The sequence below is a fragment of the Pteronotus mesoamericanus genome, unplaced genomic scaffold (assembly GCF_021234165.1).
Source record: "Pteronotus mesoamericanus isolate MK-2021 breed Mesoamerican mustached bat unplaced genomic scaffold, CSHL_Meso_final contig_164, whole genome shotgun sequence".
Taxonomy (NCBI): domain Eukaryota; kingdom Metazoa; phylum Chordata; class Mammalia; order Chiroptera; family Mormoopidae; genus Pteronotus; species Pteronotus mesoamericanus.
In genome coordinates, this window is record NW_026555065.1 from 11066640 (window position 1) to 11086677 (window position 20038).

Here is a 20038-nt window from a genome sequence, read left to right on the forward strand (position 1 = left end):
AAGGAGTAATGAAATTTCCCTATTGAAGAAGAGTTAAAGTTCTTTGTATACTGTAAAATGTTCATTAACCTGAAGTAATGTGCTATGAAAAAATTTTATCTAATTGAAATTTCCCTGTAATCCAGGCAGTTGTGCTTTATATATTAGCAATTTTGATATGTCTCAAATATTTGACTAAGTAGAGATACACAAGATTTTGGGGACTTTTTTGACTGTTTTTTAACAAGTCAATGTAGAAAACTTACCAAACCTACCCAATTTTTAAATAGTAATATTAGTGCCTAAAATGTTTTCCTCTTTAGATAATGTTTAGTTGATACTCATTTTTTTGGATGTCACTTACTTGTGACACTTGTAAAAGCTTAGTTTTTAAAGTAGGTAGGAACCAAAAGAAAGAAGGAGAAAAAGTAGTTATTTTAAGTTTGGTTTTACAAAACACATGGACTTTAATCATAGGAAAGGTCTGAATTCTTGAAACTTCTTGGAGTAAGGACAGTGGGTCCTACTCTCTGTTTTCTACTGCAGAGAGAAAGACTTCAGCCCAAGTGGTAAGTAGGATGACTTAGAAGATGTAGATTTGAAATGTTATTCTTAAGATTTTTGTAGTCTTTATCAAGTCTTTACAGTTCAGTTTTCTCATATTATTAAAGTGGAGTTTTTATTTTTCTTATTTAATGCATTCATTCTCCAGACCTGCAGTCAGCCATTTGGAGATAAATTTTTAATTCTTGCTATATTTAGTTGGGGCTTTTTGGAGGGCAAATAAGGTAAAATGTGAAAATGCATTATGAAATTTTTTTCTTTTAAAGATTTTATTTATTTTCAGTCAGAAGTGGAAGGGAGGAAGAAATAGAGGGAGAGAAGCATCAGTGAGTGGTTGCCTTTTACCCACAACCCAGGCATGTACCCCAATGGGGAATTGAAACAGCCACCCTTTGGTTTGCAGGTGGATGCTCAATCCACTGAGCCACACCAGCCAGGGCACACTGAGTTTTAAAGGACTTGAAAACAAATTGTTGTTATCAATCATAATATGTGCTATGTGTTCAGTAAATGATTAACTGATGACTGTCAAGTGATCACAAATGCTGGAGATTAGATACGAGTTTGATCTTGAATGAGAAGGGATTTTTACTGGCAGAGAAAGAGCTGTTGAGTGTAGGAAGCAACATAAACCAAAAATGATGGAGATAAATTTGTTAGAGAGTCAGAATTAAAACTCTTAAATACAGAGGGATTTTTTTTCTTGTGTTAAAAAATTGTTATGATAAAACAGTTTATTTCTATTGTCCAGCCTATTAATATAATCAGATGCTTAATCCAAAATACCAGCTCTCTTTGGCTTTTCAAGTAACCAGATCATCTTACAAGAATGCTACTGTGGCTCTGGCTGGTGTGGCTTGGTTTGAGTGTTGTCCTGTGGACCAAAAGGTTGAGGGTTCAATTCCCGGTCAGGGCACAAACCCAGATTGTGGGTTTGATCCCTGGTCGGGGTACATATGAGAAGGCAACCAGTTGGTGTTTCTCTCTCCCATCAATGTTTCTCTCTTTCTCTCTTCTCCCTTCCTCTTACTCTAAGGCAATGAAAAAATGTCCTCTGGTGAGGGTGAATAAGTAAGTAAATGAATAAATTAAAAGAATGCTACTGTAATTACACAAAATCTTTCCCAAGTACCTGTAGAATAACCATATCAGTAATCATGTGCTTTGAGGATGGAAAAAAATCATTTTTATGTCATCTCAAAGGATGAAACAGAGGAGCCAGCTGGTGTAATAGTGGCTTATTTTTCTGACATGTTTCCCTTTATTAAAAAGCTGACAGGTGAATCTATTAGAATATTTTTTTCCCTCTAAAATAAGACATAAAATACTTCTTTAGTAATGATCATCGCTGTCATTTATTATTGCTTGCTTTTTATGTGACAGATACTGTGTTGGATGCTTTAAACGCATTATCTTTTTTTGATCTTAAAAGAACTTCGCAAAACAAGGTATAATAACAAAAGAGGAAACTGAAGCTTAGAGAAGTTAATTAAATAAGCCAAGAATACATAGCTAGTCAGTGACAGAGCCCGGATTTGAGCTTACCTTGTTTGACTTAAAGGCCTATAGTATTTTTCTCCATTTTTAAATCATTTTTATTTTTTAATTACAGTTGACATAGATTATTATATTAGTTTCAGAATTTCAGATATAGACCCCAGTGATTAGACATTACTTATTATGTGATCGTTCTGATAAATCTTGCACAATACACACTTACTAGGATGCTGGCTTTATTCTCTCTGCTGTACTTTACATCCCATGACTATTCTGTAGCGACCAATTTGTACTTCTTAATCCCTTCAGCTTTTTCACCCATCCCCCAAAACCTCCTCCCATTTGGCAACCATTGAAATGTTCTCCATATCTATGAGTCTGTTTCTGTTCTGCTTGTTCATTTGTTTTGTATTTTAAATTCAATTGTCGATAGTTATCTATTTATTGCCATTTTATTGTTCATATTTTTTACTTTTTTCCCTCCTTCTTCTTAAGAAGACCCTTTAACATTTCATAATACTGGTTTGGTGGTGATGAACTCCTTTAGCTTTTTTTGGTCTGGGAAGCTCTTTATCTGTCCTTCAATTTTAATGATAACTTTGCTTGGTTGAGTATTCTTGATTGTAGGTTCTTGCTTTTCATCACTTTAAGTATTTCTTGCCAATCCCTTCTGGCCTGTGAAGTTTCTGTTGAGAAATCAGCTGACCAGTCTTACGGGAGCAAATCTGGAATATTTCTACTATATTTACTTTATTGATTCCACTTTCAGTATATAATTTGGGAGCATTAAGATATGATATGCAGGTGTAGAATTATTATTACGAAGTATACTTGTGTTATTTTCAGAAAGGACTTTTGCTGGGCCTAAATATCCCCACTTTTCTTGCTGATGCTCTGAATAAAATCTTTTAGCTCTAAGGTGATGGTTTGCAAACTGAAAACTCTTTTTAGGAATGAGGTCTTTATACAAACAAAATTTTATGCAATAGTCTAATAAAATGTAAAGGAAAGCTTCTCTGTCAAACACTCCCAGTAGCAGTCCCTATGAGGAGACCACAAGGTTCTGGGAACATAATTTGAAAACCTAACTCCTTCCATCAAGATTAGTTGTTTTTGCCCTGACCAGTGTGGCTCAGTCCCACTGAGCTTCGTCCCACAAAGTGAAAGATCATTGGTTTGATTCCTGGACAGGGCACATGCCTAGGTTGGGCCACATGTGAGAGGCAGCCGACAGATGTTTCTCTCTCACATCCATCTCTCTCTCCTTCTTTTTCTCCCTCCCTTCCCCTCTTAAAAAAACGATTAGTTGTTTTTACTTCATGCATAGGAATAAATGGATAATACAACCTAAGGGCAGGAATAGGCCAGTTCTTTGTTAGGTAGGAAAAACTAACTTTTCATTGAACATTTTAAGTTGTTAAATAAAAAGCTTCTAGAGGGTATGTAAATTTTTAGGGGAAAAAATATTTTTAACAAACTTTAAATCATTTAACTATCTAAAGATAATTCATTTGTAGCAACTTAATTCAGAGTATTCTCTGTGCATTAATTTTTTTTTCCTTGGGATATTTTGGTCTGGCTTCTTTCAGCATAGCTGTTTGTATATTTATTTGAAGCCATATTTTGTATTTTCTTGTGTAGAAAGATTAATACCCTTTATTTAGCTCCTTTTACTTAGTTGTAAAATATTTTTACTTAGTTGTAAGTGGTATTCTAAAGTGTTTAAAAATATTTTTCCCACTGTTTTAATTATTATAGGTGTGAATGAAAGTTCATTTTTATCAAAACGTCCTTGTACTTCTGAAGTGAACAGTGTTAATCCAAAAAAGCCTAAGCCCAGTGAAGGTGTTTCTGGAGCAAATTCCTCAACTGCGTTTCCTTCAGCTAAATCTCTTTCAGTGACACCTCCCCAGGCTATGTCATCAAAAGGTAAATATGAAATGTGGCATATATAAAGAATGTATAGATACAATTTAGACATTGTAGGGAATTTACAAATTGGTTGGTGGTTATTTAAGGTTAAAAGTGATGAATTTTGAATCATATGTTTTAAATTTATTTTAGGTACAAATACCTCATCAAATCAATCTAAAAATGGAACTCCTTTTCCAAGAGCTTGTCCAAAGTGCAATATTCATTTTAATCTTTTGGATCCTTTGAAAAATCACATGAAGGTAAAACTTTTTCGAAGTTTGTTTTTAAAAGTTTGCATATCCCTAAAACTATTGATTTTTAGTAAATAATGGTTTAGATATTTAGTTAAGAAATCTCATGTTGGTATTTCCATATGACAGGTAAATTCATTTATATTCATAATGATTATCTTCATAATAAGATTTTAAAATTCCTTCTGAATCATTAAATTTAAAAAATTAAGTTCATAAACAGGGTAATGTGTGTTTATTCTAATTTTAAATGAAAATAATGCATTAATCAGATTAGTTTATCTACTAGATTATGCCATGCTTCAAACTTTTAAAAAAACAGGCATCTTATTATATGTTTAACATTTTATATAACTTAACAGTTTCTTCAGTTATTTTGTTTTTGTGCCTATGCTAACATGTACATGTCATAATACACAATGAAAATAGTTTTATGTTTAATTTTCAACACTCATTGCAGAGCATTTCATTTGAAATAATTGTTTTAACGCAGTCCAAAATATAGTTTGTTTAATTGTTACAAAATAAATTCAAGCTTATTACTGGTATAGGAAGCTGTTAATTAGATTTTAAGAAATTTTCAAGGTACAAATGAAATAGAAGGTTTAGATGAACACTTCACGTAAAATATTTTAGTAGATATTATAGTATTCTGCTCTCTGTAAAGAGAATCTGTATCCTAGGCCCTTGTGGCTCAGCTGGCTGGAACATCATCTTGTAGCAAAAAGTGATGGGTTCAGTCCCTATTCCTGGCATGTGCAGAGGCAGCCCATCCATGTTTCTCTCTCCCGTCGATGTTCCTCTCTCTTCCTTCTTCTCTCTCTAGAAAAGCAATGAAAAAATGTACTCAGGTGAGGATTAAAAAAAAAAAAAAAGCCTGTATTCTCCTTGTATGGCCAGTGTAACTGTCAGGAAAGGGTTAAAAAAAAGGGCAGTGTAGAGAAGGGACCCCCAAAAAACCCAGAATTTATTTATAAAATATTGTGTATTCATCCTTGCATGTTTAAACTTCAGTCATTTTCAAAGTACTCTCCATTTGTTGCATTATACGTATTGAGACTTTTTTTTTTCCACTGGTCAAAAGAGTTTTTGACCTTGTTGATTTTGATGCCTTTTAATGTTTATGCTGAATTTTTGTTTTGCTGCTTCCACATCCACAGAACGTTTCCCTTTGAGGACTTTTTTCATCTGGGGAAACAAACAAAAAAAGTGGCTGGGACAAGATCAGGTGAATAGGGAGCGTATGGCACGGGAATCATGTGATTCTTGGTCAAAAACTGCTGAACACTCAGCACAGTGTGAGCAGATATGTTGTCACCTACCTGCAGGAAGAACAAGTCACCTGTTTGCCACAACTTGTGATGTTTCTTCCACAAATTATGATGCATCCTTCTCAAAATTTTCAGATAAAAACTTGGTTGACCATTTTATCCCGAGGAACACATTCCAAGTACATATATCCAAGTTTCATATCAAAGAAACATATGATCATTGTTTTTATGTTTGACTTCACTTAGTATGCTTTTTTGGGTTGTGGGGAAATGGCAGTTTTCCATTGGCTAAAATGCTGTGATGTTTTGGCTCATGACCTGGTTATGACTTTGGGAAAAAAAATCAGGGTCAGCCTCCAACTGCTCCTTTAAAGCATGGCACGTAGTAAGGTGATTGTCTCTTTGTTGAGGTGTGAGCAAGTAAAGCATGAATTTTGCAAAAACTCATTTCGTGCCCAAGTCTTCAGATAAAATTTGCTGACAGGACTCGACAATGCCCCAGTCAACTCTGCAAGTTCATCATTAGTAGTCCAACAGTGGTCTTCCATGATGGCTTGACAAATTCTTGCCACATTTTCTTATTTTGGCTGGTCGAAGGATGCCTGGAATGAGGTTGATTGTCAGTTGAACTTTGGCTTCGTTTAAAATGGGAAAACCATTCGTAAACTTGTGTTTTACTAAGAGCAGCTTTGTTAAGCTATCTGTAGCATAACGACCATTTTCATTGCATTTTTCCCCAACAAGAAAGAAAATTTTACTGCTGTCCGTTGTTTGTGTAAATCACCCATTATGAAATGGGCAAACATGTTGAAAGAGTCTTCAAAAAAAAAATAATTGAAGTCAAACACAGCCTCTTACAACACCACCTGTTCACAGATACAGATGGGTTACTAGAACACTCACCTAGTAGGGGAAGCCTGTACTACAAGGCGCCTGTCTTTCAAAAGATAATTCCAGGTTTTTTTGGTCTCCCCCATGTATAGCTTTGTACTTTAGTGTTTTTCATCTTCAGAATGTATTTTTTTTTTGCTGATGCTTTCTAAGGTCTGTTACCATTGGATCCTTTTGATTGTTCTGATCTACTTCCAAATGGGTATCTTCTGTCTAAACTTGGCTACTTTGAGTAGTGCTTTCATGTGTTGTGGATTCTGGATTTTATCTGGTGTTTAATTTCAGTGAAAATCAAATTTTTAGAATTTGGTTGTTGTAGATTTGGGTGAATCCCAGAAGGAGAAAGGGAAATGACTTATATATGATGATCATATGAGAAGTTCTATTTTATTATTTAAAAATGGTACCCACCTTCTTTGCTCTGAAAATCTTACCTAAATTTTTTGGTACTAACAAAAGCAACAGAACATGGTCTTTCTGCTTGGAGAAATGAAAATGTGAATGGTGTTTAGGTGGTGTCTGCTATTTGTCAAATTACAGTGTATGGAAATAAAGTATTTAATATTGCAATATTTAATGACCCAGAAAAAGAAATGATAAAATGGGGATGATGGCGAAGGGCTTAAGGCTGAAAAAAAGATGACCAGTTGAGCTTGGACTATAGTTCAGGCATGCCATCCATACCTTACCCTGTCTTCCTATAAAACCTTAACTCTAAGCCCAGTTCTCATTTCTTAAGTTGCTTTCTTGCCTTTTGAATATTTTCTTTAGGATAATGTTCTGTCCTCTCACTTATTACATCCTTTAACCTATTTCAGGTCAGCTTGTTGATTCTTAGTTGTCAGTGGTTTATTGTTCAGCTATTTTATTTGGTATATGGAACATTATTTAAAAGATATTGTGAAAGTATTTTTATTTTAAAAAAGCTGATTCTGTCTTTTCTGTTTAAAAAAAGAAAATAGAAGAACAGCAAGCAGTTGATTTTACATATCCTAGTTTATGAGCATTTAGGGTAATTTTAACTTTATAGATGTACCAAATTAGACATTTTCAAAGAATATAAAACCATGCAGCACTATAGGTTACTGTACTATAGGTTATTTTGTAGATTTTAGAAAAGAATCAAGTTTCAAATACGAAACACAATAACTTCTACAGTCTGAAAGCTAGATTTTATGTTTGAGTATATAAGATTATCCACATTTCTAATTAGGGAGACTATCCTGCATTACATAATTTTTGTGCATTAGAATTTTTTTCCATTGTTGTTTGAGAGCCTCTCTAGTAAAACTATAGATAAGTTGAGGAGTTTGTCTATCACACTGAGGCTACTGATCATATAATTTGTAGTAAGACATACATTTTGAGTCTTTTTTTCTAATAGTGCTGGTAGATTTACTCTGAACCATCTTTTTCTCCATTTATCCTTAAAGTAAAAAAAAAAAAAAAAAAAAAGTATTTTTAAGAAGAAACAGCCTAGCAAAAGTCCTTAGAAATAGTCTGACTTTCTGAAGTTTGAGCTCTTAAATATTATGTGTCTGAAGAAGAATCTAGAAACATATATAGAAAAACCTTTCTCATTGTCCTCTTTTTGTTGTGGTTTCATTTCAATTGTATTTATTCTGAGAAATAACCTATAGAGTATCAGATGGTATTAGAGGACTAATGTATTTATCTTGATTTAGTTTATGGGTACAAGTTTAACTTAAACAGAAATTTTGTTTATTTTTGTGGATCCATTCTATTCAGTATTATCCCGTCTTTTTTTGATCTATTTTAGATTTTGTGGGGGGTTTTGGTGTGTGTTTTTCTTCGTAGGTTTCAAAATTGACAAGTGAACAAAACAAGTGCAATTAAAGGAAATGTTAGAGGTCTGTTTTGGATGAGAGGCCCAGATTCCCATGTGCCACAGAAAGTTTCACCAATGACCTGACATTTCAATGTGACAGGAGAGGAAGTGAATGTTATGTTAGAAATGGAATACAGTTGCTTTTAGAATTTCAGACTTTGTGATTTTGCTATTAATTTACTAAATAACATGTTTAGGAAGAGTTTAAGTCAGTTGGTTTATGTTGTAAAAGAACTACCTGGAGAGCTGTTAAAATATATACATTGCTGGGACCTACATCTCGACATTGTGGTTTATTGGTAGGAAGTGAGCCCAGGAATTAATTAGCATTTTGACAAGCACTTCTAGTTTTTGTAATGCAGGTCTTCTTTGGATTGCTCTCTGTAGAGAAATTTTTCAACTAAAAATTATAGAAATAAATAAATTAGTTATATCTTGTTGGAGATAAAAACCTCATGTATGAAAGTGTTCTGCATTAAAACCAGTTTATGTACTATCTCGATTTTACTCATGAGCTACTAAATTTTCCCTTTAGATACTTATCCTTTCTAGATATCAAATGTAACTGTTGAAGTTTTCAAGACATAATTGATGCCCTTTCTTTTTTTCCTCCATATGTTTTATAGCACCTTGAGTGTGGGGAATGGCAGATTAGCTGTGCTCAATGTCCAGTTCCAACCAGAGTTACAAAATTTACTGTCACTAGATAATTAACACATACATTATAGCACATAAAATTACATTTCCTTTCTATACTCTATCTTGACATGGATATGAAGTGAATGAATTTTAGTTTATGTTAGTTGACGTAAGTATTTAAATTATTATTAAATACATCTGAAAAAGGTAAATTGCAAGGGAAAAACTTCTAGATCAATAGCCAAGTCCTGATTTTAAGGTTTTTCTTTTTTTATTCATTAAGATAATAGATGTTTATTGTTTGCTTTTTTTTTGGACTATGTATATGCACCACAAACTTTTAGTGAATATATTTCCAGATATATTACCAAGCACAGTTTTACATGGTCTGGCCTTAGATATAAACACAGAATCAGTTTTTGGTATTTTTTTTTAAAGGATAAATAAGGCTTCTATTTTTTTCTCTTTCAGTACTGTTGTCCAGATATGATAAATAACTTTTTGGGACTGGCTAAAACAGATTTTTCAAGTACAGCAAATAAGAATAAGACTGTTGATTCAGAGAAAGGAAAATTGATCATGTTAGTTAATGACTTTTATTATGGAAAACATGAAGGAGATATCCAGGAAGAACAGAAGACTCACACAACCTTTAAATGCTTCAGTTGCTTAAAAATTCTTAAAAATAATATTAGGTATGTAAATACTTACTTTTATTTCTATTTGAAAACTGAAATGCTCCAGATATAAATGTTTTATCTTTACCTTTCATTTTTCTGTGCCATTCTAGATTTTAGCACTTTCTACTAAGAACAAAGGCAGGTTCTCTTGTTGAAAAGCTTTTGTCCTTTCCTATATTTTAGAGTTGACTCCTGGATCTAGTTATATTTTAAGATAACTCAGGAAAAGAGGAACATTATTTCAAAGCAAAATTAACTTCTTTTCCCTATGTTATCTGTGATCTAGGAATTTTGATGAGATAATTTTTATTTTTAGCTGCTTTTGAATTTTACTTATTTATTTTTATAAGAACCATTTTATATTTTGTCCGGTTTGACCACCTCCATACTAATCTTATTTAATACTCAAAATTTTCAATTGACATTTATACTTTTTAGAACATTTACCTTGCAGAAAAAGTGATCTTCTATAGAGAAGTACAAGTTCTAGGAAGAATGTCTGCTTTATTGTGGAATTTAACTGCTTTAAAAATTAGCCATTTAATTTCTAGTCAAATTTTGAGGATTATATGTATGTTTTAAACTTTAGAAACTTATACTTTGTAATCTCTGGCAAACTACAATAGTAACTATTATAAATGAGTGAGTAACAAGAACAGTGTAGCAAGGCATCGATTGATATTTTTCATTGGTTATATAGCTTTATGTGTATATTAGATACGGTGTTTCCCACAATTTTATTACAAAATATTTTTAAACATTCAGTGACGTTTTAAGAAAGTTATAGTGGCTGCCTGTATGCTTACCACCTTAATTCCACCATTAACATTTTACTGAACTTCTCTTTATCAAATGTCTATTCATCATTCCTTCAAACTATTTTTGTGTGTGTGCATTTCAAAGTAAGTTGTAAACATTAGTGTACTTGCCTTTGGTGGGGGGGTGTATGTGTACACAAACATATATATGTATGCCTTTTTATGTTTATTCTTGATAACTGTTATTTGCATTCTTAGGCATCAGTACGTTATTTCTGGATGCAGCGTTTATTTTCTTTTCCTGTGAGCTTCTCTTGGGTTCAAAGAGAAACGTATAGAAAAATCCTGAAATACACTGTTCTATACTACTGTATATTGTTTATGGGAGTGTTTTAGTTTTGAAAAGTCTTTCATGAGTTTTCATATTTATCTCCTTTTATCAAATTTTAACAGTCATCAGTAGATAATGGCCCTAGTAGTTACACAGAAGAGATATTGTACTTTGTGATATAAAACTGAAACAATTATTACAATAGAACTGTTGTATATATCCATATTCTTAGCATTTTAATAATAAAATACCCCAGAAAAATTATGTTAGTAAATATGGTAAATTGCATAGAAATATGGTTCACTGATTTAGTTCCTTGTTATACCTAAATATTATGTGTATTATGTTGGAAGTTATTTCAGCAATAATTTTTTTTTTTTACTTTTTGCTGAAGATTCACCCATTTAGTATTAAACATATGAAAGTAAAGCATTTTTTTGTTATTGTTTTAGAAGACTAATTACATATTTCTAGAATATCAGAATATATAGACAATTTAAGCAGTGAAATTTGATAACAACCAGGAATTGAGCGTTTTTTGAAATACTGATTGTTCAGTATTTCAGTGAAACTAAGCTAATGAAACACTTCATACTCAGAGTTTATATGTTAAATAATATTTTACTTTAATAGTAAACAGTGGAAAGGCAAATAGATATTTGTAGAGAATGATAAAAAGCTGATAGGTCTATGTTTCTACTTTGCCCAAGAACATACTGTGATATGTTATTTTTTTTTTCCCTATGTCAAGTGTCGCCAAAAACACTTAGGTTTATTTTATTTTGTGAACATCCTTGCAGGAAGTTTGGGTTTTTTGTTTCCCACATTTCCATTTGTTGTTTTAAGTAGTGGAGCACCTAATGGGAGCTCATGTAATAATTGAGAGAAAGCTTGCTAATTAAAAGATTATTTTATATAGATAACACTTTAATTGCTTAAAGTTGTTAGCTGACATTTTAATGGTTCTTGACCTTTTCTCTATATGTAAATATTTAGCCAAGACTAGGATTTTCTATAGGATTTTTTTAGAGCTGTTATTAAAACCAAAGGAGGACAAAAAGATAATTTCAAGGCATGCCATAACCTATTGTAAGAGAAGCGGTGTTGTGGAGGTGTGAAAAAGAGATAAATGTTATGACCTTCATGATGATTGCTATCCAGATTGATGACATTATCACTTTGTTTTAAGATTACTTCCTTTAGGGACTCAGTGAATAATTGTTAATAGTTGCCCTAGTCTAAAAACTATTACTTTGGCTGAATACTTTCAAACAGCAAAAAGCTTCAGTAAGCTCTCTTAAATAGGTACTCCCATTTATATTGCACTCTTTGCTTTTGAAGGTCATAGTTCCTGCTCACAAGAAATCTTTTAGGGAAGCTGAAATAGCAGAATATAAAACTGAAAAATGGACATTGCCTACAAAGGGCACAGTCTGCAAGTTAAAATTAACATTCTGTGCTAACAGTAAACCAGTATCATTATAAAACAAAAGGTTCTTGTCATTGTAGGCATTAAAATTGCTATTACATGCATTTAGAAACCAAGACACAAGTAAAAATACCAGTAATTTGTTTTTTAAGCAGCTGGAATCTATTGCATATCACAGCCTTAGAAGATCACTCTCATGACTCTGTAGCTGTTTTTAGTGGTAGGGTTTCCTTCCTTTCAATATTTTATTTAAAGATGTAAATAGTATTTCATGTATGGGAAAGAAGCCTGCTGTTTTACCTTCAGAAAACATTTTAATAATCTGAAATTTTTAGGTTAGAACAAATTAGCGATATTTCAGATTAATTACATTAATGGGTTTTTAAAACTAGATGAAAAAAAGGTGGTTTATTTAGCCACTTAATGAAAGTGACTAAAGTGCACACTTCTCTAGGGAATACAAGGCGTTTGACATTCTATTTTGAATAAGGTATCTATATTCTAAGATACAGATACTTATTTGTGAGATTTTTGTTTTCAAATCTGAATTTTGCACCTGTTGACAATAGGTTTATGAACCACATGAAACACCATTTGGAACTTGAGAAGCAGAGCAGTGAGAGCTGGGAAAACCACACCACCTGCCAGCACTGCTACCGTCAGTTTCCCACACCATTTCAACTGCAGTGTCACATTGAGAGTACACACACCCCCCATGAATTTTCTAGTAAGTTGCAGTTTTACTTAAGTATTGGGTGTTACTGATTTTGACAATATTAATTCTGAGAAAACCTGAAGACTGTTAGAAGAAGAAGAATGCTGGAATTTGAGGACAAATTTGAAAAAGTTACATTTTAACTAATATTAACTTTTAAATAAAATTAGTACACAATTAAATTCACTTTTGTAAATAGTTAAGGTAAATAACCTGTACATTACATGGGGGGGGTGCTAAATTAGAAACATAGTTTTCAAATGTGAAATCAGTGCCCATTATTTAAACTTGTATAAGGAAAGTAACTACAATGGTAGTTAAAAATTGTAGATTTTGAAGCTAGACCACTTGGATTCAAAACTCAGCTCTGTCTCTTAATACAACTATGTGATCTCAGGCAAGTTACTCTTTAGTATTTGAATAATGGGAATCTATGCTTCTTAATGTTGTGGGGATTGAGTTAATATAAGTAAAGTGCTTAGAACATAGCTATATAACTAACTGTTCACCATCCCCACCAGTTCTACTATTGTTATTGGTCTTGTTTATAGATGCATAAAATGGATGTGTGTGTGTGTGCGCGTGCGCGTGTGTGTGTATAACTTTGTTTGCCTCAAGAGGATATTTTATTTAAAAATTTGAAGTATAATTGACATATAATATTAGTTCCAGTGTACACATGATGATTCTGTGTGTGTGTGTTTGTATCTGGAAATGATGTAATATCTTTTTCCCTCACTTTTAGCCATTTGCAAGATCTGTGAATTGTCATTTGAAACAGAGCATATTCTTTTACAACATATGAAGGACAATCATAAACCCGGTGAGATGCCATATATTTGCCAGGTATACACATATTTTATTGTGTACTTAGTGTTTTTTTAGTTTATTTGTTTTCTGTCATTTTGGTTACAAGATTTAAACCTGTTAGGTTGAGAATCAGCAAGTTTTTTTTTCTGTAAAGGGCCAGATAGTAAATGTTCAGGCTTTAAGGGTCATACTGTTTTTGTTGCAACAAATCAACTCTGTCATTATAACAACAAGGCAGCCATAGACAGTAAGTAAATTAATGAATGTGACTTTTAATTAAGCCTTATTTATGGACACTGAAATTTGAATTTCATATAATTTTCATGTGTCATGAAATATATTTTTTAATTTTTCTAACCGTTTAGATAAAATTGGTGACTAAAATTAAAATTCCTTCTGTAAATAATTTATTAGTAGAAAGTCCTGTGACATAATTCATGCCTTGTACGTGGAGTCAGTGGAGAGTTGGAATTGGCCCACAAGCCATTGTTTACCTACTCCTATACTGGACAAAGAAAAGCCCTAAGGGAAAAAGACAAACATGTATAGATTTATCATACCATATTGGGAAGAATATAGGTATACAAGGAAAATATGAAACGATTTTAGATACAGAGATCCCTACCAAATGCTTTGAGATTAGTATTTTTTCCAGAATTTGAAGGAGTAGGAAAGCAAGGTAAAAATAAATTGCCATTGTCGTAGCCTGAAAACCATTTATAATCTAAAGGAAGGTGCTGTTTTATGGAGCAGCAAAAACTATATAGGACAAGAGGTGTCAGAGCTTGAAAATTCAAGTCAGGATAGGAGGTGATAGATCTAATAAAAAGAAAGGAATCTAATTATATTTTGGGAAGTATTTCTAAATTTTGACTGATAGCTTTTCTATTTGAAAGATAATCTTCTAGTGTTTGCATTATGAGATTCTTGGTTGTGTAGGCATCAGAGCTGAATTAGTCATACATAATGTTCTAAACCAATAACTTATTTTATATATCATAAATTTTCAGTTAAACTAAATGTCCTTTTTATTTGTAGGTTTGCAATTACAGATCATCATCGTTTTCTGATGTAGAAACTCATTTTAGAACATCCCATGAAAACACTAAGAACTTGTTATGTCCATTTTGCCTCAAAGTTATTAAAATTGCAACACCCTATATGCATCATTATATGAAGCACCAGGTGAGATCACCAGTCATTTGTTTGTGTTGTTTCAGTAAAAAGATAGATTCTCACTTAGACAAACATTGGTTAGATTTGTTCTATAATGGAAGCAACGATATTTAAAATGACACTATTCATTTGCAGTTTGTGCTGAAGTACAATACTTGAGAAACTTCCACTTTGCCTTGCCTTTTTTCTGGTGATGTTGTGGCTCATAAATGAAAATTCTGAAACATAGCTAAAAATAAGAAACCTAAGGATTGAAGGGAAAAAGAGAAGGTAAATGAAATATCCAAAAGATCAGATATTTCAGGGCCTAAGAGTAGGTAGGGGATTTTGAAGGTAGGTTAACAGGAGCAAGGGAAAAGATGAATTTGAACTGAGAAAAGAAGATTGGGAACTTGAAAATCTTATTTTCCTCTTTGTCTTAGTACTTAATTTCTACTTTCTAGCCCCCTTATTATGAGAAGATATGTCATCATTGACCAGTGATAAAGGAAACAGTAATAGTGCTTATTGTTAAATATATGAACACTGCTGAAAAAATATACTTAGGTCATAACTTGTTTTGTGGATGACTTCTGCTAGTTCTGCTATGTAATTTTTGGGACCTATCATTAGTGCTTATACCCTTCTCTTGAATTCTTATTTTTTACTTAGTGGTTCTTTTCCTGAAGCAATTAAATCATCATTTGATTGGCCTGAAATCTTTGAGGCCATACTGAATCTGTTCTGTGGTGCTTGAAAGAGCAACAGTGCCTTTGCCAAACCCAGGAAATCAACGTATTTCCTGAATCTGATCATGTAACCAAGTTTTGACACCTCACTAAGCATCTCATTACATTTTTTATTATTGATTAAATTGGCATGCCAATGTATTCAGGATCAGTTGCTCAAGTTGCTTTAGTTTCACTTATTAGATAATCATCATAAAATTGACTTGTGTTTTTCAGTTGGGAAAGATCATGAAAGTAGAAATCCAAATGAATTTGGATTCACCTATGTTGTGACTGGGGTGCTTCCTATCCTTGAGATATTTGTCAAGATCTTTCTGTTCTAAAGATCCTTAGCAATGTTCCATCAGGTGTTACCAGACGTTTCACCCCATATTGTTACTGGTAAATAAATTTGGTAAATGCCTAGATTTATAAAATTAAACAGTTTTTTTTTTAATAACAGGACTCCTCTGAGCTTTTAATATGGTAATACCTTATAAATCTTCAAGTAAGGGATATAATTATATATTATTCCCCAAACTTATTTGGCCACTGAATCTTTTATTTATAGAATACTTACTAACTTTTCTTGAAGAACAGAGTTTGGGAAACACTATTCTTGATATCTGTATTTCACCTTTGGCCTTTAATTTTGAAAGGGAAGATGAGATATAAGACAGTTCTATTTCATTGTAGGGCTTTTCACGTAACTTTTTCCATATGCTTTACTAAGCTCCAGAGTAAGGTGTAGATGTGGGAAAAATGAGAATTATGAAAGAAATGTGTGGGCCCACAATATGGGCCATGTGATTTATAATAAGTTCTTATACTCTAAGAAAATTGGGCACCCAATTTTCTTTTTTGTTTATTTGGAGTACCTAGGAGGTACATAGCCAGCAGAAGAGAGGATAAAATCTATTAATATGAAGGATCATCAGGCATCCTTCAGGGTAACTACAATTTATATAATTATTTACAGAAGACTGGAAAAACCTTAGCTGAGCAGGGTTATAAACTTGTAATTTAGATGACACGTTATTAGTGAGATATTAGACAGTAAGAGTTGACCCTGTGGCTCATTTTATTGTACTTGAAGATTTTGGTTGTAACTTTTCTTAAAGAGGTTCTATTATTAAGTCTTGGGTGATTTTAGAGCTAACAACCTAGTTTGTATGACTTTTAAGATAGTGAAAGTGATTTTAGATGTGTTCAATATGCTTATTAGGTCTTTAATAAAAACAATAAGCTGTTAAGATACATAATCACTTTTAGCAGCAGTAGGTGGTTTTCATGCATTATCTTGTTTAATCCTTATAATCACCCTATGTATATTATTATTTCTGGTTTATAGATAAGGAAACAAAGTTTTAGAGAAAATATCTTGCCCAGTGTCACATTACCTAATAAAAGCAGAGTGAACATTTGACTTCAGAGCACAGCCTCTTGTTGCTCTACCACAGAATCAGATTTGACATTGGTATATAGTCTATAAGGGCAGAAATTACATATAATCAGAATTACCCTTAAATCCCACAAGTTTCCCAAACAATGTAGTATGCTTGTCAAAAAGCTCAACATAGACAATTATTTATCCACCCTTGTAATAATCACTATTTCTTTTTTTGACCATCATATTATTAAAATATGTACTGTGTATTTATCAGCCATAGCATATTAAATGCATACATACACTAGAGAGATCTCCAAGAGTTGTGTGCAACTAAGGGAATAATAGATTAATGTATTCTATCTCCAGACTCTGGACAAATGTTCATTGACTGGAATGTCAGACAATTTGAATTTGTTAAATTGTATCTGCTCCTCATATGCATTTTCTCTGTCAGTCTCTTGCTTTCTGTCTCACTGTCCATTTATTTAACGGATAAATAAATTGGTTGCTCTACTGTGTGCCAGGGGCTGTTTTAGGTATTTTATAGCAGTGAACAAAACAAAGTTTATACCCTCTGGAATTTGTATTATAGTGGAGAAAGATAATAAATATATGTGTGTTTGTATTTGAATGTATATGCATGCTAGCTGCTGATAGGTACTGTGGAAGGAAATGTAGTAGACAGGGAATGCCAAGGATTGGGGAGGTGTTGGTAGTGGAGGAGAAGTTGCTGTTTTGTATGTAGAGTGGTCAAATTAAGGCCTCTTTAAAGGAAATAAAGGAGTAAGCCATGTGGAAATCTAGGAGAGGTAACATTATGTAGACAGTGAAGTGAGTGAGTACCTAGGACACTCAGAACAACAAAAGGAGACAGTTGTGGCTAAAGCAGAGTAGACTAATAAGAGGACCAGTAGGAGATAAGATTGTAGCAATAGAATGCAGGCCAGTTCATGTAGAACCTTGTAAATCAGCAGGACTTCAGAAAGCCCTTAGAGCGTTATAAGCACATGAAAGACCTGCCCTGTTTTAGTATCATTGGCAGCTATGGGAAGAATAGACTATGGGGAGGAAAGAACATAACAGGGAGAAGATAGGAAATTACTTTAATAGCCCAGGTGAGTGGCTTGAACCAATATGGTAGCAGTGGTTGAAGTAATGAAAAGTGAAAAGATTGTGAAAGTTTTGAAGGTGAAGCCAACAGGTTTTGTTAATGGGTTTGGTTTGAGGTGTGAGAGAGAGTGACCAAGTTTTTGTCCTAAGAATGGAGTTTTCCTATACTGTTGAGAATGGAATTTTCACATACTGTGATATGGGGAAGACTGAGGAGAGAACAAATTTGAGGGGCAGGGATATAGGGGGGAAATCTAGAATTCAGTTTTGTCTATGTTGATTTGAGATGTTTATTAGACATCAAGTAGTGATGTCAAGTAAGCAGTTGGATAGATGGTATTAAAGCCATGAAACTGTATGAAGTAACCTATAGAGAGAGAAAAGATTTCTGGAAACTAGATTCTGGAAAACTTTCTGATATGTTGTGGTATCTGTTTCATGGCCAAGTTTTCTCTTTTACCTCCTCTACTTGAGTCAGATATAAGTGAATTTCTTTAAGTTGCCTGTATCTATTGTATATTTCAGTGCACCACACTTTTAAAATAGTCTTAAGATGCAGCTTGAATAGTAATACAAATTATATTTATACTCATATATCACTTTGAACTTTTTAAAGGACTTATGAAATGGCTACTGTTTACCATTAATCGTGCTAGATACTTCTTGGTATATTACCTTATTTGAATTTTATAAATGATTAATTGTATTTAAATGGTAACAGTGACTTATCTGGCAGATTGCAACTTCAGAGAAAACATTCTTTTGTATTTATATTGTTTAAGTTTGTATGTATATACATGTATAATTTTATGTACATACATAATTTTTAAGTTAATAAGGGCATTTAGGCAAAGATTGTAGCTGATACTATATAATAGAAGGATCAATCAGGGTTCTCAATCAGTAAATATATTGGGAATAATTGTTTTGATTTATCCTTCTATATTCACACTGTTCAATGTAGTAGCCATTAACCACATGTGACTATTTAAAATTAAATAAATTAAAAATTCAGTTCCTCAGATACCACCAGTGGCTAATGGCTACTATGTTGGACAGTGTGGCTCTAGAACATTTTCGTCAGTGCAGAAAGTTTTATTAGACAGTACTGCTTTATATAACCATTTTTATAACAACTTCCTTTGAAATGTCTCATTAAATATTTGAATTTCCTTTACCAACTTTAAACCAACTAGTAAGAGCAAAATTAAAAAGAACTTACTTTTTTTATAGGATAAAAACATGTAGCATAGCTTATTTCACAATATGCTGTGTCTAAATATTTTAAAATTATAATTAAAAGAGCTTTCATACCACTATTGAGAGGACTATGATTAGAACCTATTGCTATACAACTTTTGTGTTCAATTTCTATGTAGTAGCAGACATTTTTGAAACCCAAATACTAATATAAAGAATGCTTTAAAAAATGAAATAATAATTTGCTAATTTTAGAATGAAATATAAAGTACTATTTTAAGAATTATTTAGGTATCATTAAAATGAAATTGAAGCAATTTTAGGACATAGGACCTGTGGTTATAGGAATTATTTTTCCTTTTTTCTGTTTTCTAAACAGAAAAAAGGAATACATCGTTGTACAAAATGCAGACTGCAATTTTTGACATGCAAAGAGAAAATGGATCACAAGACTCAGCATCATCGAACATTTATAAAACCTAAACAGCTAGAAGGATTACCTCCTGGAACAAAAGTGAGTTCAAACATGTTGCATTTTAACGTTTGGTATGAGAATAGAAATTAACTCCTGCCTGGTTTTGTCTCTTGAATATGATATTTTAAAACATGATTTCTGATTTTTATTAAGACTCTAATATCAAGTTTTATCATTCTTATGTTTAGAAAAAACCTAACCATCAATTTTTGCTTCGTTGTTTGTGCTGTACTAGAATCATACTCCTTTGTAAAAAGTACAACTAGATGTGTTCCCTGGATCAGTGGGTTGTGTCAATATTATATAACCTATTTTGAGCTATTGTTGGCAGTGTCTATATCAGTTTTATCTGCTAAGCTATTTGAAATCAGGAATCATGATTTATTTATCTTCGTGTCCTCA

At 32.6% G+C, this 20038-nt stretch overlaps 1 protein-coding gene across 3 annotated transcripts in view; it reads left to right on the top strand.

Moving 5' to 3' along the window:
• The window catches only part of ZNF280D (zinc finger protein 280D), a 129610-nt gene that overhangs the window by 27547 nt on the left and 82025 nt on the right, over positions 1-20038 (top strand). For all 3 annotated transcript variants that reach the window (XM_054565380.1, XM_054565377.1, XM_054565379.1), the window contains exons 6-12: positions 3799-3969; positions 4105-4214; positions 9327-9550; positions 12623-12780; positions 13514-13614; positions 14617-14763; positions 19541-19675. In XM_054565380.1, the coding sequence (XP_054421355.1) occupies positions 3799-3969; positions 4105-4214; positions 9327-9550; positions 12623-12780; positions 13514-13614; positions 14617-14763; positions 19541-19675 (1046 nt within the window). The remainder of the gene's footprint in view (positions 1-3798; positions 3970-4104; positions 4215-9326; positions 9551-12622; positions 12781-13513; positions 13615-14616; positions 14764-19540; positions 19676-20038) is intronic.